The sequence below is a fragment of the Abramis brama genome, assembly GCF_963993115.1.
Source record: "Abramis brama genome assembly, chromosome: 17".
Lineage (NCBI taxonomy): Eukaryota > Metazoa > Chordata > Actinopteri > Cypriniformes > Leuciscidae > Abramis > Abramis brama.
Genome location: NC_139979.1, coordinates 7,323,352 through 7,346,477, shown reverse-complemented (window position 1 = coordinate 7,346,477; position 23,126 = coordinate 7,323,352). Strand labels below are relative to the sequence as shown.

General features: G+C 36.2%; 2 protein-coding genes across 2 annotated transcripts in view; one reads left to right on the top strand and one right to left on the bottom strand.

Annotated features, from left to right (window-relative positions):
* The window catches only part of adam22 (ADAM metallopeptidase domain 22), a 59,829-nt gene that overhangs the window by 26,315 nt on the left and 10,388 nt on the right, over positions 1 to 23,126 (top strand). Inside the window, 20 exon segments of the mRNA XM_084088039.1 lie at positions 10,226 to 10,295; positions 10,505 to 10,575; positions 11,317 to 11,391; positions 11,539 to 11,610; positions 12,665 to 12,831; positions 12,927 to 13,011; positions 13,114 to 13,198; positions 13,323 to 13,374; positions 17,542 to 17,641; positions 18,422 to 18,493; positions 18,583 to 18,675; positions 18,755 to 18,835; positions 19,220 to 19,270; positions 19,357 to 19,420; positions 19,737 to 19,842; positions 20,275 to 20,394; positions 20,473 to 20,641; positions 21,127 to 21,238; positions 22,366 to 22,456; positions 22,774 to 22,827. Coding sequence (XP_083944165.1) covers positions 10,226 to 10,295; positions 10,505 to 10,575; positions 11,317 to 11,391; positions 11,539 to 11,610; positions 12,665 to 12,831; positions 12,927 to 13,011; positions 13,114 to 13,198; positions 13,323 to 13,374; positions 17,542 to 17,641; positions 18,422 to 18,493; positions 18,583 to 18,675; positions 18,755 to 18,835; positions 19,220 to 19,270; positions 19,357 to 19,420; positions 19,737 to 19,842; positions 20,275 to 20,394; positions 20,473 to 20,641; positions 21,127 to 21,238; positions 22,366 to 22,456; positions 22,774 to 22,827 — 1,790 coding nt within the window.
* cldn12 (claudin 12) lies at positions 5,338 to 9,606 on the bottom strand. Its single transcript, XM_084088040.1, has 3 exons — positions 9,474 to 9,606; positions 8,233 to 8,535; positions 5,338 to 7,289 (listed from the first exon to the last, which is right to left on the bottom strand). Exons 2-3 carry the CDS (start codon positions 8,507 to 8,509, stop codon positions 6,544 to 6,546), a joined length of 1,023 nt encoding a protein of 340 aa, XP_083944166.1. The 5' UTR covers positions 8,510 to 8,535; positions 9,474 to 9,606; the 3' UTR covers positions 5,338 to 6,543.

The window sequence follows — 23,126 nt, the reverse complement described above, 5'->3', positions numbered from 1 at the left end:
AAGTATAGTTGATTCCTGCATTAAACAAAGAGAATGTTCTTCCATATATGCATCATATCACCCAGTTATATCGCCATTATATCAGTATGTATTTTTTTATATATATTTATAATGTGCGTCATATCTTAATCAGCTTTAAAGTAAAAATAATGATTTTATTGGCCACAATTCCTATGTTACTGCATCTCTAATGGTATAATGCCCTTTTCACAAGATGTAAAATAAGTCTCTGATGTCCCCAGAGTGTGTATGTGAAGTTTTAGCTCAAACTACCCCACAGATATTTTTATATAGCATGTTAAAATTGTCACTTTTTGAGGGTGAGCAAAACTGGTTTTTGTGTGTGCCCCTTTAAATGCAAATGAGCTGCTGCTCCCAGCACAGAAGGCGGAGCTTCAAGAGGTTGTGTCCTTTTACCTAACACAGACATGCACTGGAAATTTCAAAAACGTTTGGCCTTTTATGTTCAAACCGGAGTCAGACAATGATGGAGAGACTCGAGAAGAAGTTACAACATGTAGAATGTGACAGGACATTTCTGAATGGTTAGTTGATGAATTTATAGCTGATGTGGAGTTAAATCTCTTCTAGTCATTGATTAGCATATTCTGTCATGACAATCTATAAATCGCGTTCCTGGAGGAGGGGTTTATGTAAATTCTTGGGTTAGTGATGTCACTAACCCGGGAGGAATGTCTTGAAGTCCCTATTAGTCGTTTGTTGTAGTCCTTAAAAAACGATTTCTATAAAAACAAATATCTTCCTTTGCTTTGAACTTTGAGCATTGTAACTTTGCAGATGTTGTTTATCCTCAAACAGCAACATTACACACTAACTAAAGTTAGAAAAGTGAAATCATAATCAACCACTCCTTTAAGGTGAATAGATGAAACTTTTTTTTGAAATTGTGGGGTGGGGGGTGGGGACAGAATGGTCCCATGAAACACGTGTCATGTATCCCATGTTTTCTGGGGGCAACCGATAGGGTTTGGTAAACAAAACAAACCGACATTTAATGTATTATTTAAAGAAAATCCTGACCTTGGCCATTGGTCTTCTGTGCACAGCTGCATGACGTACTGGTTCGTGAGACTATTAGCACCACAGTTCACTCCGACTCGGAATACAAGTACATGAATTGTATTTCTGTTACTACAGTGTGCTAAGTTCTAGTAAGGGTGCATGAGTAGTTTAAACAGCCATCTAATATATGTTGGTGTAAGATGATGTCCCCCCCCCCACACACACACAAACTATGTCCTTGGATGAAACTACTTGATAGTGATTGTTTGAGGCAAGGAAATGACCCAGAGCAGTTAAACAGGGTTTTTCCTGTGCAGACAGGGCATAAGTTGACCGATAAGCCCATCACACAGTCGATAGAGACACCTGACTCTGCAAAAGCACAGCTATTATCTGCTAATGGCAGAATCCCACATGAACACTCCCAGAGAACGAGGAGGGCATATCTGTGAAAGACGAGCTAATGCTGTGTCACTGAGAGACACTAAGGTTTTAGAGAGGAAAAAATAATTTCTTAACCTCAGAATGGTGATCTGATTCATTAAGTGATTCACAGAGGAAAATGCTAATGAAGAGATTTGTGTCATTTAGAGCAAAGGTGAAAGGCTGAAATGTTAAAGCTCTCTTATTAATAGGAGAATGAAACCTGCTTAGTGACACAGAAGGGAGTTTATGATCCATCTACAGTTGCTTTTATCTGTCACTGCTTTGTTTTATCTGTCACAGTCATATATTATAAATCTTTATTTATGCAATCAGAAATGTCTTTAAGGTAATAGTTAGAAGTTATTTGAATATTCACATTCACTTCAGCATCACACACACACACACACACACACACACACACACACACACACACACACACATAATATATATATACTATACATTTATTAAATTATATATATATATATATATATATATATATATAATTAATAAATGTATATTGTATGTATACATTTAATTATTTTCTTAACTTTATATATATTATTTCCGAAAATAAAGTGCAAGATAAAAAATCACCGCTTGAAGTTTAGACAGATTTGTTGATTATAATGGGAGCAATAGCTTTTGATAGTTTTTTAGCGCAATTTTCCAACGGGCAAAATTGCGATTGTTAACTCATGATTTCTGTTCTGTCTGTGCGCACCAATCTTGCACTTCTATCTCCTCCTCAACCAGACCACCTAGAGACTTCGGGTTTTCGGCATTATGTTAAGGAAGGTCTAATCTCGGGAACGCACAAAAAAAAAAAAAAAAACATAAAAAGATTTACTATCTCTTAGTGTTGTGATCCCATGACGTCAGAAAATTGCGCTAAAACACTCACTGAGTTTTTATTACTTGTTTGTATATGCATCTCAAGACCTTTGTATCTGATGTTAATGATTCCTAGTTTACCTCCTAGTTTTTCCACTCCACAACTGCCTTTTCCTCTGGTAATGTGTGGAATGGTTGTCTTCTTCCGGTTGTTGAGTAATGCTTCGTCAGCTTGTCTCATGAGCATCTCACCCTTTTATTTATCGTCTTTATCCTGATGGTTTGGTCATGTTTAATATATCAACCCCATGACCTTGCGTGTTGTTGACCTCAGCAACAGGGCAGTCCTCTCATCTGATTCATTCAGACACAAACTAGAGGGGCAGTATCGTCCTGTTCACCATATGGCACATGCATCTGTCATCCGCCTCACACTGCAGCAGGGGACATGAAAACATGTCCCTCTTTGGCCTCTGTAGCGTCTCTCAGTGCTAGATGCTGCACAAAGCGATTCATAAGTTTCCAAAGTAAAAATGTTAATCCTTGCAATCATTCGTCAAAATATAGTAAATATATTTTTCAATTGATGTCAGCCCGGCTGAAAATAATTTGAAGCCAAATAACTAAGAATATACAGTATATTTACAGATAGCTTATTACAGTGTAGCTTTTCTAAAATCTTTCACAGTAAAAAAATAATAATAATTTATTTAATAAATTATATATTTAACAATAAATGTATGTTTTTTTAATAATTATATTTTTTACACTTCTGTTTTACTGTATTTTTTATCTCTAACTGACCGACCCCAGTTTGAGTTCTAACTGACCGACCCCAGATTTTGAACAGTATAGTTTATTTTATTATAATATAATAATATTATTATTGTTTATATTTATTAATAATAATACAAATTTAACAGGAATTTAATTATGGTTAATGTTAAGTTAAAAAGATTAAGGCAGTTATAGCAAATACAGATATTAATAAATTAAAAAAAAGCACTTTTGAGATACATTGAGGTGCTCCCAAATTTATTGTAGTTGTTTGTGATGCCAAACTTATTCTCTGGATATACACAAATTTAATTTGTAATTATGAAATGAAAATCTAATATTGATATATACAATTAATTGATCTTACGCGTGCCGGACAGTCAGGCTGATAGTGTTGGGGGTGGGAGATTGTCTCAGGAACACCCCACCCCCTCAACATCCTTAACACACTTTCCAAAAAAAGAAAGAAAGTGTGCCAACCCCCAACCTGCTTTCTATTCATGATCTAGTCCCCAAGAGAACACACACACACCCTCCTCTGATCCAATACAGAAAACCCCATCTTATTTTAAGCCAATACATCTGATAGGCCATCTGCGCTATACGGCTAATCCTTCACAAAATGCTGCTTCTCATACGCGAGTATATGGGGGGTGGAGCGGAACAGCCTCCACAGAAACGAGGTCTGTGTCTCCCTCATCTTTCTTATCTAGTGCACTGATACTCCCCACTGGCAGCATGCGTGCAGGAGTGTGGTGTTCCTGTAGCTCAGCTGCTAGAGAGCATGGTGCTTGCAACGACAAGGTCAGGGACTTATAAATGCCTGATAAACGTGCCTAGTAAGTCACTATGGATAGAAGTTTCTGGCAAATGCAGTGATTTAATTGTTAAATATTGGAGTTGTTGGATATTTCATGTCAGCTTTTGTTTAATGTCTTGAGACTGACTTTCCGAAGCAGCATCCTGAATTAAATGGATCCTCATAAGTGACTGATTTAAAGGGATAGTTCCTCATGTTGTTCCAAATCTGTATGAGTTTCTTTCTTCTTGAATGCAAAAGAAGATATTTTAAAGAATGTTGGAAACCATACAGTTGATGGCACTCATTGATTGCCATATTATTTTTTTGTCCTGCTATTGAAGTCAATGGGTTCCGCCAACTGCTGGTTACCAACATTCTTTAAAATATCTTCTTTAAAAAAGGTCCAATGTCTTTTTCCTAAGTCACTTTCAAATTGAGCAGCTTTCTGTTGGTCGTGGTAAATTCAAATTTTGTGTGGGTACATTTTCCACCCTCCTGTGAAAATCCTTATCGCATGGATTCCCGTTAAAATTACTGGATTTTTCCTACAAAAATTTCCCAAACAATGGTAAAATGTGACTGCACCTTTAAAACACTCTACATAGGCAGCAATGCTGCATATAAAAAAAATAGTGCTGGAGAGAAGCAACTTTCATTTGATTTCAGAAGAATTTGCATGAATTTAGTGTGTCCCTATGCTTTCGAAATTGTACTCTAAATACATAGAACACACAAATATTGGGTAAAATATTGGATACCCAATTGGTTTAACCAATATTTATTCATACAACTTTTATTGAATTATAATCAATATTTTTTGCTTGCTTTGCTTTTTTATCTTAATGTTTTTCATGTTATTTTGACAAACATATTCTAACCTCATCTTTTGAGCTTTAATAGAAATATAACATTTAAGCACAATTAAGTTTAGCTTCATCGCCATGTAAATAAATTTGTGATGCTTCTAAATTTGGGGACAAAATTACACCATGTATTAGATGAATAAATCAGCAAGTTACTAAACACTATGTCTAAATCATATTCAGTGACCTTCACTAATTATTGATTTGGACAAAAATATTTCAAACCTAGAAAACTTTGAATGTGTAATGTTTTCATGTTTATTATTGTTTGCTAATGTAATGCAGGGATTCCCAAACTTGACAAAACCTAAAATATCAAATATCAATCATTTTATTTTGATAAGTTTTTATTTTAAAATAATTTATTCACTTTAATTAAAAATTTGTATGATTTAATTAATCATTAGCTTTTCATCAACTCACAATCCCCCTATAGTTATTTCATTAACCCCAGTTTGGGAAATATTTTAAACAAGTTAGATCAAAAGTAATATAAAAGTAATATAAATGTAGTCAGAATACATTACATTAGTAATCTGCCCAGCACTGTCTACAAGTATGGTTTACCCAAGCAAAGCAATTGTGTTTTGCATTTCAGCAAATCGAAGCAGAAAATGTCATTCAATAAATTGCATTTTAATAAAAAGAGCATTCAAGACATTAGTAGTCCATATACTATGTAAAAAAAACATTAATTAAAAGTAACATTTTGCAACAGAGCTTTGCAGAAAAAGGTTTTTAAGACATTAGTGTTTTTCTCTTATTTCATTAATGGAACATGTGACTACATAACAGTAAACAAACATTACTGTGAGTTACATTGCAGTGACTTCTCTGGTGCGGGACCTTTAAAAAGCAACAACAAAAACATTTGCACTAAAAAGAAAAGACTGGAATGTAACGTGTTTCATTAAAGGTATGTTGCTCATGTAAGGCTTATTACTACACATAAATCACAAAGTGGAAGTACAGTCTTGATAAGAGTAGTTAAACTTTTCAAAGGCATCAGGCAGAGACGAGTAACATGAGTTAAACTACAAGGTTTAAACTCTTGCAAACTCTTCTTCAATGTATAAAAATACACAAAAAAAGAGTCCCTATAATGTCAGTGTTCATTTAGCATTTTGACCAAGTTTCTAGCAATTTCAAACATAATAATAAACACAGCAGGTAAAAATTATTTATCCTTCACATATTGTCATGTAACAACCACACAAAGCAAAAAAACCCCATGATGTTCAGGTATTAGAACAATAGAGCAACGTATTCTCCCCGCAAATGTGGAACTTCATGGCACTGACATTAATAATCACATTTAAATATTAGTATTCATATTCATTAAGTTAATACAGTGCTTAACATCAACAATAAGTTCAGTGTTAGTATTGAGGTTTAAAAGCATAATAAAGACATCAGGGTCAAGAAACATGAGCAAAATTATTTTCTGTGTAAATCAAACAAACCAGTCACACTAAATTGAATGCAACATACTGAACAGAGTATGAAATTATGAACAGTTTACACAGAAATGTGTTTTGCTTGTGTTTTAAGAATAAAGCACATTAAGAAAGTGATGCTCAACTTCCTAATTCCACTTGTGTTATTGCTTTTATGACCATTCTTCCCTTTTTTGGCTATTTTCAGTGCTTATAACTAAGAGGCACCTGCTAGATCCAGTGAATAAAGGCGTTTATTTCAATAATACCATTTTGTTCACTTCAAACTTACCATCACAGCTATTTTCTCATTTCTAACGAATAGAAAAACAGTAACAGATTGACCTCTTTGATTTAAAACAACTGTGAACACCCCAACTCAGTGTCAGTCTGTGAGGACAGGAATGTCAATCTCAATGCCTGACATATGGGAGCGTGTGGAATAGCGGTGCCCAGCATACCTCTGGGAGGGGGCGTAGCTCTGCGAGGGGGCGTATCCCTGAGAAGGTGCGTAGCTTTGAGAGGGGGCGTAGCTATATGCTTGTGAAGCTCCAACTTCTGAGCCATAACCGTCAGGCATAGACATCTGTTGCATATAGATGTGGGGTGGCATAGGCTGTGTCGGTACAGGTTGGTACCCCTGTGCGTGGACAAAAGCGGGGGCATCCAAAACAGCTGGAGGGAAGTTCTGGGGAGCGTATGTCATGGGAGAAGGCAAGCCGTTGGTCATGAGGGGCTGTGCGGAGGGGCTGTTGGCCATTAAGGGCACTTCAGGGAGAGGTAGCCAGAAGGGTGAAGGCAGTTTTTTACACATGCAATACCACATGAACATCAGCAGAGCAGCTAAGATCAGACCACCAGCGCTGCCGATGGCCACATACACCCCAAACTCAACGGCAAACAGATTTTCGTAGCGCTCGTTAAGGTTGCGCGTGTGGAACAGGAACCAGACGGAAGGTGGCATGGCGATGGCCCCACCTAGAAACAGAAGCATCGCAGCTACTAGGTGGCAGCCTGAACTGTTGACCAAGCAGCGCGAGTTCTTGATGTCATCAGGAGTTTTGGAGCAGCAAGCAGTTTTACACATGCCAGTGAGACAGAGCAGAAGAGCCAAGCTGGAAAACAGCAGACCTGTGCAGAGAAGAGGCTGACGTCAACATTTAAGAATAAACTTGGGGCCCTATGATTTCCACGATACAGAAAATGTGGAAGGAATTGTGGAATACAGTCATTAGTGGCAAAATTTGTCAAGCTGTACACTTGTGATATGGACTTGTAATTGTCTGTGAATATTAAATCACAAAAAGATTTAAAAATGAGGTCTGCATGTGAATGTGCGAAACTGCGGCGCTCATTCACACAGACTGTAGTTTTCTACTACTACACACACGTTTTCAGTGTCTGCCATTTAACTTTGAGGACAAGAACACCAGAGCTACTCTCGAGTCCCTGCACCTGCATTTCACCATTTCATTTGATCAAACTACTGTCACACACTTACACTCAAAGGTCTTCAACTGCAATCCACCAAAATAAGTTGTTTAACTTTGAGAAAAGTATAGAAAATTATGACAGTAATGTATTACTGTTGTACAGTAGAATGTACTTCTCACAATAATTACAATAATATTAATACAGTTAAAAAATGTTTTAAGGAATATCACAATTTTTAATTTATTTGAAAAAAAAAAAGTTAATTGTTTTAATTTAAACAGTAACCGGTTGTGCAGCAACAGTTTGCCAACATTTTTTATTTATTAACATTTTATTTGATCTTATTTATTTTAAAAGATGAATTATGCAATCATATGACTGCCACTATTTTTGATAATAAATGTGTATAAGATCATAAACAGAATCCAGAAAAATGCAGACATAGGGACATTTCATAGGGAACTATTATTGTTAAAATGTTAATAAATTATAATTTTATATATTGCTACGTTTTATGAATTAAAAAGATGAGACATCATTTTGATTAAAAAAAGTATATTAAACTATTAAAATGGAATCCAGAAAAATTAAAAGGTTTAACACACACTATAAAGTCACTGAACACATCATGAGCACCTACCAGCAGGTAAACAGAACTGTAGCAGTCTGAGGTCCAACTGATCTACTTTAGAGTACCAGTCCGCATCAAAGTAATAGCAACCCGTAGAACCATCTCGCTGCACACACTTGGTCCACAGGCCGTCGTACACGGTCACGTTTTTGGCATTGCGGTTGAAGGTAAGCAGGCGTGTGGTTCTCCACTGAGGAATGAGCGTAGCGACGGTCAACCCACCCACCGACAGCATCGCCACGATGAAGGCGAAGGCATTGGTGGCGTGAATGTCACGACAAGACATGGCTGGAGTCAGGAAAAACTGGAATCCTTGTGGGGAAGAGATAAGAAAGTTCATTGTTAATCAAGAAGAATGAAGAGAGAAAGGGTAACATGTCTTGAGTCATTTGCAAAAGTTTGCTTACAAATTGAAAATTTAATTAGGCTACCAGTGCATGGAAATACGAAAGGTGTACTGTACTGCACTGTTGTATAAGAACTGAACTGAGCTGGACGATGACATAATTTTTTGCAGAACTGCTTTATAGATGAAATTAACTAATTTAATAACTGATGATCTTTACAACAGAACTGAATCAACACTGAACTGACTTGCATTCAAAATGCATAATTTTCCTGTTACCACTGTAAAGTTGCTTTGAAACAATCTGTATTGTATAAAGCCCTATATAAATAAAGGTGACTTGATTTGACTACTGGAAATCTTACTGTAATATACCCTCCCTCACAGACATACAGTAAAGATGAGTCAAAAAGGGTTAAGTGATGATTGCATTGCTTAAACATGTGTTTAAGTACGAGTGTGTGTATATAAGTGTATGTAAGTTATGTACCTAAGAGTAGAGTGTATGTAGACTACAATAAATGTCTCTGAGTTTATGTACAATAGACGTGTACTCCGTATATGGAGAGTAAATGTATGTCTCTGTGTAAATGTCATTACAACAATAGATGTGAGACAATCGCATCTCTGTCAGGAGTTTCTTACTGAATGTATCAGTTTATCACAAACGATATATTACTTCTATTGAAGCTATTTTTTCTGTATTTCACGAGCTCAACATTGGTGTTTAGGTTTACAGTTTGTTTTGATTCCAGATATTGTTTGGTTATGATTTATTCAAGAGTATATTCGAGCGCTAACGTTAACTAGCTCATTTCAGCTAACTGCTAACTTTACGATACAACCTGTTGCTCATTAATTTAATCTTAATGACGCTGTCAGGACCAATATATCTCACACATACCTGATTAACAGTGAATTTTAAATGACTCTTTTGGTGATATAACAGTCATTTTAACACACAATCGGTGATCCTCGGCGGCCCCGTACCGTCGTAATGTGCTGTGTTGTGTTTATAAGGACTCTCAGGAGCGCGCAGAACTCACTGTGCGGGTGCGGTGCTGCATGACGTCACGTGCGCGCTCACATGTGTATATATACATAAGCTGGATAAATATCGCAAAATAACTGTGCGAATCATAGAGTGGCATTTAAAAAGGCAATTTTGTTGTTATTTTCAACGACGCAGTCTGGAGTTTCTTCTCGCTTAAATCAAATTGTATTTTGGCGCCTGCAAAAAACGGTAGTCAAAATGTTTATCTTACACTTCATTTTTATTTATTGCACCTTACTTTAAATTGTCTTGCCCATTTCTATACAATAAACTTGCTGTCAAACTTGTGAATACTTCTCAGGGTGGCTATATATTTGGTTATATTTTGATATACATTTGGGTAGGCCTACAATTTTGGATAGCCTACAAAAGGTCTTTTGGGTAAAATAATTAAACAGCAAAAATGTTACATACAATATATTATAAATATTAAGCATTTGTTTAGGCCAACAAAAATTGCAGTTAATACATTTGGAAATCTGACTGTTGCTTTATTAAATGTGCTCTCTCTCTTTCTTATACAGATTGAGCACTGTGCCTCATCAAATTCACTAAGTGTTATGTGGGAGTATTTGACACATAATCATATTTCCTCTCTGTAGGAGGAGGTTCATGTGCACATGATTTATCAGTCTCATAGTTTGGATGCCCCAGAGGACTTCATTTCTGCAGGTATGGACCATTCTCCTGTTCAGGTTTCAATCATTATATATATATATATATATATATATATATATATATATATATATATATATATATATAGCATGTATAGACTATAAATCAGGGTCCATGGGGGATCATTAATAAAGCAAAATTAGTCAGTTTAGTTTGCATACACTCTGTGTTCAACTGTCCATACTGATAGTTAATGTTTGTTTAAGTTCATCTGGCAGAGTCACCATTCCAGAACCCTCCACTGTTCAGTGCCGCCCACAGGAGGAAAAAGAGACAGGTGTGTGTACTGTGTTCAAAACACTTGTGGGACATTGTGTGTGTCTGAGTATTTATTCTGATGTGATTTCAATGCTGTTGTAAGTTCTGCTATCTCTCTCTCTCTCTCTCTCTCTCTCTCTCTCTCTCTCTTTCTGTTTCTTCTGTCTATCTTTTTCTCACCATCTCTGCTCCTCTCATGAAATATTTAGAGCAGGGCTGTATGGCAGTAATGTATAGATCAGCTGTTCCTCTGCAGTAACCATGTTTTGCATGCTGCAGGGTGATGATATGAAACATGTTTGTCACTAGGTTTGGGAGTCGAGAACAGTTCTAATTCAAATAGAAGGACGTGATGTTTATTCTGCATTCTTCTAATTATGTTGATGGAACGCTATAACAAAATCTGAATAAAATTGCAGTATGCGCATCTGTGCCACTTTAAACTTTGCTGTTGTCATGAAAATGTGTTGGTGCATGTCAGACTGAACATGTGATACATTGTTTTTTGAAATTAAAAGTTCTTTTTGAATTATTATGCTTTGTTAAGATTTCATAACAGGCTGCTAATAGTATTGAACGCATTAAGATTACTTTCCACACTTTTTAATTGTTTATGTCTTCTTCAAAACTACTCAGAATCATTCATGTAATCATAAGAGAACACAATTGATTCCAGAGCTCATCCCTTGTCACTATCTCAGAACTCATCAGAGCCTTAAACTACAGGAAAATAATGCACAATGTCAAATTTCTCACACAGATATCGCGGAATCCACGGAGTGTTGCAGATGAGACCAAATATGTAGAGCTGATGGTCATAAATGATCATTTAATGGTAAGATAAATGACAGTCCATGATTGACCTAATTATTAACCAACCTAGATAATCAAGTCCAGTGTTCTATGCTATTTATAATTGTTTCTTTTTCTTATGGCTGTAATGCATTCATTTTATTATGCATTCATGTTCATTTTCCCCCAGTACAAGAAGCATCGCCTTTCCGTTGGACAAACAAACAACTATGCCAAGTCTGTTGTAAATATGGCTGATCTGGTAAGTTGCTCATATTATATACATTTAACAGTCTTTTTTTATTTATTTTAATTATGTATGGTTTTATGCCGGGTTCAGACTACACAATCAAAATGTCAGATAGTCACTGTGTAAGATTATGGATTTGACTCTTAAATCCTTGTTTGTGTCATGGACAAGAAACATATCACAACCAGATATAATGACCAGTCATCGCTTGCCAACTTGTGTGATGTCATCGAGAAGGCGGAACTAGCAAGAATGGCTACCGAAGCGGCGTACTCACCGGGTAGCTGAAGCGCCTCCGCTATCGTTCGCCAGTATTTATCTATTTTCACTCTGTCATGGTAGTCCGTCGAGGAAACATCATAAAGGCAGGATTATTGTTGCCATTGCTTTTCCTCCATTGCATAATTCCACCTAGCAACACCAATACCATTGTCTTTCTTTCGTTTCGCCATGTTTGAAAGCTATGTACGCAAGAGCTTCTGTGCTCCTATTGGTCAATGTCACAGATGTGACTAAACCTGTTGTGGAGGACAGAATATCCATGCTTCTGTCGGGATGTTGTGAAGCATTACAGGTCGTCCACTATGATTAAATACGATAAAACGATTGGAATGAGATAAAACTATCGATTCTTGCATCCACATGCACATACGACACCCTACGTCAAATGGATCGTGCCAAAATCAGGCTGATATTGTGGTCTGAACCCAGAAGAACAAATAAACAGATAATATTATAACTGCAGAAGACTGATCCTCATCAGTTTCTCAAGACAAATAGAGCAGGCTGACACTCTTGTCATGAGCGGCTTTATCTGCTTGTTTGTCAGTCTGTCTGCCCTTGACAGTCCCATAAACATTCCTCCATCTCTCTCTCTCTCATGAGAGACAGCTGGCATTTGGCTGCTTCAGCCTGTTGTTCATTATGTCAAAATGAGCTCTAGAAAGAAAAAGATCCATCAGTCTGCAGTCGTCACATGTGTCCTTTGGATTCAGAATTACATGGAAGAGATGCAATTCTTTATTCACCTGTTGTTAATAAAGACATACTCTTTTTGTATCTTCAGTATTTCAAAGAGCAACTCAACACTAGAATTGTCTTGGTTGCAATGGAAACGTGGGCGGCTGACAACAGGTTTAACATCAACGATGACCCCATGGTGACATTACGAGAGTTTATGAAGTACCGAAGAGACTTTATTAAAGAAAAGTGTGACTCCGTTCACCTTTTCTCGTGAGTTATAAAGAAAACACACACACACACATACACACAGCAGACATTATTTTTATGATCAAGTGAAAGGACATGAGTTTTCTGTCTGCCTCCAGGGGCAACCGTTTCCATAGCAACTGGGGAGGAGCTTCATACATGGGCGGAGTCTGCTCGCTCACTAAAGGAGGCGGAGTCAATGAGGTTTGTGGTTGTGGTTATGGAAGATGCTTTTAAGTAATGAAAATTAATCTGTTAGTCAGTATCAAAGGTATTTTATTTGGGTGTTTTTTTCTGATTTGTTAGTATGGAAAGGAAATGGCCATAACTCTCGCTCAGTCACTGGGACAAAATATTGGCATCTTTTCTGATAAGAAACGCATTTTAAACGGTGAGTGTTCTCTTTTCTTATTCTAACCTTTATATTTTTCATGCGTGTACTTTGGCAGTAAACACAGGAGTACTCACACATACAGACTCTCTATTTTCCACCGTAATCCGTCTTTTCCACACAGGGGAATGCAAGTGTGAAGATAAATGGTCTGGCTGCATAATGGATGATGTTGGGTAAGTTTCTAATAAAGCAGATTTCCCAGATCTCCTAACATACAAAACTCACTTAAGTTTTGAGACCCTATTGGAAATGCATATTAGTCTTACTAAAACAGCCTGTCATGCTTTGTGCTGAGTCTGTGTTCCTGTGTTTTGTTGCTTTAATAACGTTACATTAAATGTAGTCAAAGTAACATTGTTTGAAATTTGTGCCACTCGCTGATCCATAACGCTTTCTGTCACATCAGATGTTGTTAACTGGCAGCAAGTAAGAAACTGAGACAGATTTAAATGCTATTTCTCATGAAAGTCCACTAGGTGGCAGTAAATAATTTGGCATCTCAATTTCATCTGTCTCAGTGCTTATTCATATCTGTGTCCTGTTTTCATTTTCATGGGAACCTCACAGACTGCTGATGGGTGGGCAGATTAGCAGTACAGTCTGTGAGGGTGAATCTCACAAAACCTTCCACAAAATATGCACATTTCAGAATCGCATTTCACCCTATAATCAATTCTTATTACTGTAATGCCAAAAATAACCTAATTCTTATTCCTGTTTGTGTATATATATATATATATATATATATATATATATATATATATATATATATACATATAGATATATATAATTGTTGTTGTTTTTTTTGGGGGGGGGGGGTTATATTAGGGTAAAATAAGACGTTTTTGTGAGACTGACCAATGAACACCTCTGTAAAATTAGAACACAATATCCTCAACATTTAATGAGAATGAGAAAGTGTTATTGATCATATTAGTCCAATTTTCTATTTTTGGCTATTGATTGCTATTGATGTTGATTCAGCCATGACATTTCACATGTGGACACTGACATTTCACTGTTCATGATTCAAATTCATCCTGGATCTTTTTAAGTAATCTTAATATTCACAAACCGTGTTTGTCAGTGTCAAAGTGAAAAATCGAATGATCAGATGTAGCAAAGCACAACTGATAATTAGTATTTATGCCTAAAATAGTCAAAAATGTTCACAATGGTCATGCGAGAAATGCCGTGATGTGAGGTGATCAGATAAGTGTGATGTGATAAGTGTTTGTTCATGTCACAGTGTGCGTCTGTGTGTGTTGGTTTGTCTTTATCCATGTGTTTTAATACCTTTTGCGTTTCCCCTTGTTCCCGAATGGGACAGCAGGTGAGCAGACGCTTGGCTGTGTCATGCTACTCGCTCGTGTCCTGTCGACCAGTCAGCTGCTGAGTCACTTCAGCCTCGCCCCCCTCACTCCATCTAATAGCATTATGGCCTTAATTTTATTCAGTCAAGAGTGCAATATGGCGGAAGTGCATTATGTTGGAACATTCTGCAGTTTCCTGTGTGCTCTCTTAAATTTTTTCACTGGTTTTTAATTCGACCGACAGCTCATAGTGGGACATGTTTCATTAAGAGGAGATTTTTGGGATTCTCTCATTTTAAAGGGGTCATATCATGCATTTTTAATCTTTTATTTTGTTCCTGAAAATATTAGCTAAGGTCTTTCAGTATTTTTCACCCTCTCTCTGCCCCCTAAACATTTTTGGGGGGATTTGTTGTTAGGTCCAATATAGTTTGAACTAGCCCATTATTAAATAAAAGCCTTTTTGCAAAAAATGTGCCAGAATAAAGTAGATGAACACATTGGCATCCTTGTGTGGTAATAATAACCATGGAAATTTCATAACTTGCTGTTTTTGCAGCATAGTTTAAAAATATATATTTTTGTAATGTAGAGGAGGTGTTGAGTTCCGAAACATATAGTAAGTAACTCATTTTTCGTGATATAACCCCTTTAAACAGTTTAAAACTGTCTGCAGTCATTCACACTCAGAACAGAACAATCATGATTTCACGCTAATGCCTAATGTCATAAAGCCTGCGTGAGACACACACAGTCTACCTTCAAACACAAAACTCTTTTATAATACAATTATATAATAAGAATTTTGATGACAAAAGTGACTGACACTTAATGGCTTACTGACAGGACGTTAGCTGAAATTCACACCAGCACTCTCAGTGTGTGTTCACCCTCCGTCTTGCTGTGTGCTTAGCTTCTCAAAAAAGACTTCTTCTCTTCACAAGTCATGTTTCAGAACACATTTATTAGTCATTAACTTTTTTTTTAAATCAATGCAAACATTTCCACAACTCCTTCAAACTTGAATATCATTTGTAGAAGTTCATAAACTGAGAGAAAAAGTGTTGTAATCACCACACTAAGCTAAGCTCTTTCTCACTATCAGGAGAATATGGGACTATTGGGACAAAAAGTCCAAACTTCTGAGTATGAGAAAGTCCTCTGGTTCCAACATGCACATATATATGTTGTAGTTGGGTTGTTTTTGATGTATATATCCATCATTTCCTGAAAGCTACAGCACACTCTCACGGCTCATGTTATTAACACCAGTATCAATGGCCTTTCAGACAGACACGCTCATGTTGATCTGTCTCTCCATTGATAGATGTTTTGATGAGTTTTATTTTCCGTGCAGCCTGCATGTCCGATCTGATCCACTAACTCCAGTGTTAATGTGGCAGGATATGTTGTGTTCTCTGTTTTCCCCCTTTAAGTTTGTCTTCCTGCTGTTAAAAATCCTGTGAAAATGTCTGCAACACTTTAAAATTAATTACCAATGCTCGAGCAGGTAAGAAAAGGTGCCCTGATATTCCAGGAACACACTCAGCGTCTGGTAAATGAAGAGTAACCATTTGTAGAAGGCATAATGTGAGAAATGCACTTATTGATTTGCAGCCTGCGGTTAAAGCTTCCTGAAACTGCATTGTTGCAGATTGTTACAGATTGGAATAGTGCTTACTGCTTCGCAAAGATCTCTGCAGGATATTGAGGGCAGCGACCCGGCTGATACAGGCTAAGCAGTATTCAGCGTTCTCCTGATACTGTACGATTTAACCATACAGCCACACCTGCAAGTGGAAAAAAATGTGATTTACATCAAAGGGAGGGTGTAGTGGATGGATAGCAAAAGCTATGAAAGTGTCATCAGAATCTGAGAGGATTTGGGTAATTTATTTGGACCAGAGTTTCCCAAACTAGGGTTCGGAAACTATGAAGGAACTGCAGGGGGTTTGTGAGTTAATTAAAAGATTACAAAATAATTAAATCATAAAAATAAGTCATTATGAATAAATACTTTTTTAAAGAAATCAATCAAAATTAAAGGATGAAATATTTTATTTTCCCTGCATGTACTGTGACCATTAACCGACATCAGAGAACCATGAACATGCAAACGTGTTAAATTCTTGAAATATTGATTTAAAATCTAAGGGGGACTTCAAGTAAATATTTAATTCAAAGTGGTTCGGCTGGCAAATAAATTTGGGAATCCTGGTTTTAGAGCATGGATATATATACACAGATTCTATAATTAGCAACTGTTATTTATATATAATGCAATACACAGCACATCCATCATATTTAAAAGGTCAAGATCTGCCTGTAAACACATGACAGGGAATTGACAGATTCTTCCATTTTCACCCAATTTGGTTGTTGTGGTCCTTGTGTTTGTATGGTGTGTTTTGTTTGTTAGTCTGAGTCCTGCCCTCTGCTGGTCTGAATGAAACCGAGTCAATAGCCACTGACAGCCAGACTGATGTTTACATTCAGCATGACCAGTTCATGTTAAACCTATTTTCTATCCCGAGACCATCATTTTTAGCAGTAATATGCCCCGTTAAAACTTTTCCACAACAGTGACCACGTTTACATAAACATTTTGATTTTGTGTCATGTAAACGTGTTTTAACTTGATTGCCATAAACCAATCTGCATAAGGCCCCTGTAATAATCAGAAATGGTATACTTTTTATTTGGGATTGGAATATCCATATTCATTTACATCTACACATGGCCAAAAAAAAAAAAAAAAAAAAATCCTCTACTGGTAAGCACTTCCAGTATTTCCATACGTGAGTAGTGGGAAAAGCTTGTCAATTTTTTGCACAGTAAATGTGAATTATGTGCATGTAAACGTGGTTACTAAGGTAAGAATAGTTGCTTTTCAGTATAAGCTCAATGTGAATTTGATAGTGTTACAAACACTCATTTTTATAGCCTGTAAAATATGGTTTCAGCTGCTGTATCAATCAAAGAAAATTAGGCATTATGACTCTTGTGCTTTGTGGTTCTCTGTAACAGCTTCTACTTACCTGAGAGATTTTCTGACTGTAACGTGGAAGAGTTTCATGATTTTCTGAACAGTGGAGGTGGTGCGTGTCTCTTCAACAAACCTTCAAAGGTAAACCCACTTCAGTACTGTCTGAGTTCATAGCATTTACTTTCCTTAGCACACCACTAAGCCCAGATAGAATCTGCACCCACAGAACTTCAAACAAAGTGCCACAGATTTCCACAAAATTGGAATGCTCTTTCACAAAGTTTTAATACGTACACTTTCATTCAGGAAGTTTTTTTTAAAGAAATTTGCATTATATTGATCATAAGTGACTGCAAATGCTTATATTCCAAAAATGATATTTAAAATAAATGCTGTTCTTGTGAACTTTATGTTCGAAGAATATCAAGAAAAATGTGTCATGGTTTCCACAAAAATATTAAACAGCACAACGGTTTTCAACATTGATGATAATAATATGAAATATTTCTTGAGCACCAAATCAGCATATTAGAATGATTTCTAAAGGATCATGTGACAATGAAGACGAGTTGTTCAGTTGTGTCAGTTGTATCATTATTTTAAATACACACGCATGCATGTATATAGTTAAGAGAAATTTGTTATTTATACATAATATAAATTATGTATAAATATAATATACAGTATATACATGCAAATATTTCTTAAATATATACATGCATATTTGTGTATTTATATATACAAAATAATTATAACCAGTACACACACATTTTGGATGCGATTATTCGCGATTAATCGTTGCCCAGCACTAGTATATGAAAATAAGTAATATATGTGAAATAATATTAGTGCAATAAATGGTGCAAAATAACAGAGTTCTCTTTTCTCTCTCTTTTTTTATTTTTATTTTATCTTCTGTAGCTCTTGGATCCTCCAGAGTGTGGAAATGGTTTTGTGGAGGCAGGAGAGGAGTGTGACTGTGGAAGCCCAGCCGTGAGTGATCTTACATCAATATCATGATCACAATAGTCTGACTGTGCTTATGTAATCTGTTTTTTTCTTCTTCTTCTGTCTCTATGCAGGAGTGTGCTAGAGAAGGGGAAAACTGCTGCAAGAAATGTATGTTGACGCAGGGAGCCAAATGCAGTGATGGTCTCTGTTGTAAAAACTGCCAGGTAGGCGCTGAGTCGTACAAGAAAAATCTGCAGCCTTCTGTTTGTGTGATTTTTAATGATCTTTGTGCTGTGTCTGTAGCTGGAGTTTATGGGTGTAATTTGTCGTGAGGCTGTCAATGATTGTGACATACCGGAAATGTGCACTGGGAACTCCAGCCAGGTGAGGGCACAACACATCCTACAGCAGTAGAAAATAATGGACTAATACAACAGAGTCTATCCTGGAACAACATTCCAATCAACCAATCAGATTTTAGGGAGAAGTTATGGGTAGGGGTAGGGTTAGGACTAAATTTTCAGACAGAAATGTTGTTCCAGGGTCAACAAAATATGTTGATTCAGAAACATGTCTTACTTGGCAAAATCACGGTGACCAGCAGCGCATATGACATATGAACTATATAGTGCATACTGCATACGTTTAAAAATAGCAGATAGTGTGACAATATAAACATGCTCTTTTACTTTCCTGTAGTGAAGAATGTTTAATGGTATATGTTATATTTATAGTGTAAATAACTTAATATATTTTTACATTTTACAGTGTCCTCCAAACCTGCACAAGATGGATGGGTACACATGTGAGAAAGACCAAGTGCGTTTTTAAATATGAAATATATTCTAAATATAGTTACAGTTTATATTATGTGACCTATTTTTGTTCATTTGATCTCATTTCAGGGAAGATGTTTCAATGGCAGATGCAAAACCAAGGACAGGCAGTGCAAGTACCTCTGGGGAGAGAGTGAGTGACAGTTATTTTAGTATTATTTATATACTATTAGAGTATTTATTTATATTTTGAATTTGCTTTTATTTTATATTTTTAGTTTTCATTTTAGTCTTAGTCATTTATGTCCTTTTGTCATTTTTGTTAGTTTTTTTTTAATATTTCCATTTAGCTTTCAGTTTCAGTTTGACATTGAAGTTAGCTGCCAAGGCAACATTTAGTATTTTTATCTAATTTAGTCTTTCATCTAATATATATATATATTCAATCACTAAAAACTATTTTTGTGTGGTTCTGGTGTGATTATGATCTGATGTTTATGTTTTAAAAGAAGCAACATCGGCTGATAAGTTTTGCTATGAGAAGCTCAACATTGAGGGCACAGAGAAGGGCAACTGTGGACGTGACAAAGACACCTGGATTCAGTGTAAAAAACAGTGAGTTTGACCGGCATAAGAGGTTACTCCATGATAGTAATGGGTAATGAATTTCCATGACAGGTTCATGTATATAAAATTACACTTAAAATATGATTTAATTAAAAAACAACACAAAAAAACATTTTTTGTTATACTGGTTAAAATGCTCTTCACATCCTGATAGAAATCAATAATAGAAGTGGTCTAAATAATAAAACATGTACATATATCTTCTGTGGAAGTCTCAGGACCAAAAAAATGTTCAATCATTGCATTCGGTCCGAAATGAATCTGCAGCAGTCAGGTGTTAAAGTAATATTGTTTTAAGTAAGATTATTTTAATTACTAGTAGTGATCACATTTGAGTTAAGTCATTAAAGCATGTCAAGGATGTGTAAGATCATTTAACTTGGAACAGAGATTAAAAAGTGTGCACATGTGTGTTTTCAGGGATGTAAACTGTGGATACCTGCTCTGCTCCAACATTTCTCCAGCACCCAGACTAGGAGAGTTACAGGGAGGTTTGACTTCTTTCTCTGTGGCCCAGCACAGCGCCTCACTGGACTGCAGGTACAGTCAGAGACACTCACTTCAGGTTTCTATGTGTTGATTCATTTTCATTGATTCAAGTAAGTGTGAATGTTTCAGTGGAGGGCATGTGCTGATTGACGGCGACACTGATCTGGGATACGTAGAGGACGGAACGGCATGTGGGACGGATCGCATCTGCTTTAACCACAAATGCCTGCCAGTGCAGGAGTTCAACTTCAGCACGTGCCCTGGCACCAATGAAAGGGTGATCTGCTCCGGACATGGGGTGAGAGATTATGTGTGGTGTGAACGGGGACAGTTGTGTCACCCGCTGATCCAGCTTCAGTTGAAATGATGATATGACCTGAAACATGCAATAGAACAAAGCTAAAAATACATTTTGACAAAAAAAACAAACAAAAAAAACATAAAATGTGTATAGTTAAATATATTATATAAAATATATTATGAATATATGAATAATAATAATAATAAGACATTAATAATTTATCCAAATTCAGTTAAAATAAACATTTTAAGTAACTTTTAAATAGCCTAAATCAAATTTTATTTTCTTCTCAAATCATGGTGTGGGTCGGATTGAACTCCTCTAAAGGCCGTTTTTTTGTTTAACACTAAATGTGTGTTTAATGCCCCTAATATGTATATAAACAATACACTGATTCAAGTCCCTGCATGTTCTGCAAGCAAAAGATTTAGTTGAAATGCTGCTGAACAATACTGTGGTATCTTTGTGTGTGTGTGTTGTAGGCGTGCAGTAATGAGCTCAGGTGTGTGTGTGACCTGGGCTGGGCAGGTGAGGACTGTAACTCCACCTCTCCTTTGAGTTACCTGCTGGTGCGTCCCACAGCCAAAACATCAGGTAGGCCAAACTTCCTCTTTCCCTTAGACTTCACACAGAACCAGTCAGAGTTCCACTACTCAGAGATCCTTTACCAGCACGCATTACAAAAAAGCTGATGACAGAAGACATGGTGGTTATGTGTAAATGCTCCAGCAAGTTTGAACTCTTCATTACCAAAGTTGCAAGAATCAGAAGAGGTGCCATTTCTGAACATATTTAATAGGTCATTTCTATAAAACAAATAACATATGTCAAAATGAAACTAATAAGCCATGTGATGCAGTGCATTACAGCGATTTTACCACTGATAAGATGCTTTCTTAAGCACAACATGAAACCTTGGCACCAGCAAAGGATTTTATCATTTTAATTTATTTTGTCAACAGCATAGAATTTCTTGATTATTTACTAGACATTTTACATAAGATTATTTCTTACATTAAATATTTTGGTTAGGTTTGGGTTTGGTTAGGCTAAATTTGATGGTTCCTGTTATTGAATGTGAAAAAAAGGATAGCAAGATATAATTATTTCATTTTTCATTAGTCTGTTATTCTTCTGTTCTATCATATTCATGTTCAGCAGTTCATTCACCACTCACACATTTCACACGCTTTTAATTTCTCTTTTTATTTTTCTGTTTCATGGCTTTTGTTTATACGCACTCGTTCTTTGTGGACAGGCTCATGTCTTTTGCTGGAGTGACAGTGAGTTTAGATTTGAGTTGTTGTTTCTTGTTGTTTCTTCTCTGTCGTTTTGTCATTCACTCACCCCATTGTTCCTCCGTGTTTCTGTCTGAATGAAAGCTAACAGTGTTTATCTGCTGTGCTGTGTTGTTATAAACCTCGTCATATACCCTGTTTCATGGATTTGATTTGTATGGATGCCTTTAACTTACAGCCTCCGTAAAGAGAAAGTCTTACATTTTTATCTTAATCTTTTTTCTAGTTCCTGTCTCTGTCTGTCTTGATTCTAGATTGATTTTGTCATGCGGTCAATCGGACAAAACAAACAAAATGCTAAATCAAACATAAAAATGAATCATGTTTACATCCAGATTAGTTTTGCTTTGTCCAGATGATTGCAGGTCAGTGTTGTCTGCTAGTTGCCATGGCTACAGATTAACCATTCTGTTCCTCTGACAGGCATCGGAACTACTAACATCATCATCGGGGCCATTGCTGGCTCCATCCTGGTCCTTGCTCTGATTCTAGGCATTTCTGTGTGGGGATATAAGTGAGTCACATGACTACAGATGTCTCACTAGCTGAAAACATTATTAAACTTTGCCTAAAGGGATAGTCCATCCAATAATGAAAATTCAATTATCATTTACTCACCCTCATGTTGTTCCAAATTTGACTTTCTTTCACTGAAAAATCATAACATACAGTTTTGGAACAATATGAGGGTAAGTAAATGAAGACACTGTCATTTTTGAGTGAAATATCCCTTTAAACTGGAATTGTACATACATAGATTTGTAATTTTATTATGATTTTTCTCTTGATGTTTATTTTGTTAATTGTGTTTTTTCCGCTCTCCCCATGAAGAAGCTACAGACAGCGTCAGTATGTTGAATCTGATGTACATCGAAGATTCTGTCGGTTTGTCCAGCTTTCTCTTCATTTTATGAGTGTTATTTTATGTGTTGTGTGAAGGAGTGGAAAGTTTTGAAATATTTCTAAGGCTATTATTAATGCCCATACTTTTGGATTAAGAATTTGAACAAGCACTTTACCCTGCATTTTGGCATGCAGACTACCGTTCAAAAGTTTGGGTAGATATGATTTTTTATGTTTTTGAAAGAAGTCTATTATGTTAACAAAGGCTGCATTTATTTGATCAGAAATACAGCAAAAACCGTAATATTGTGAAATATATATATTTTTAACTAACTGTTATG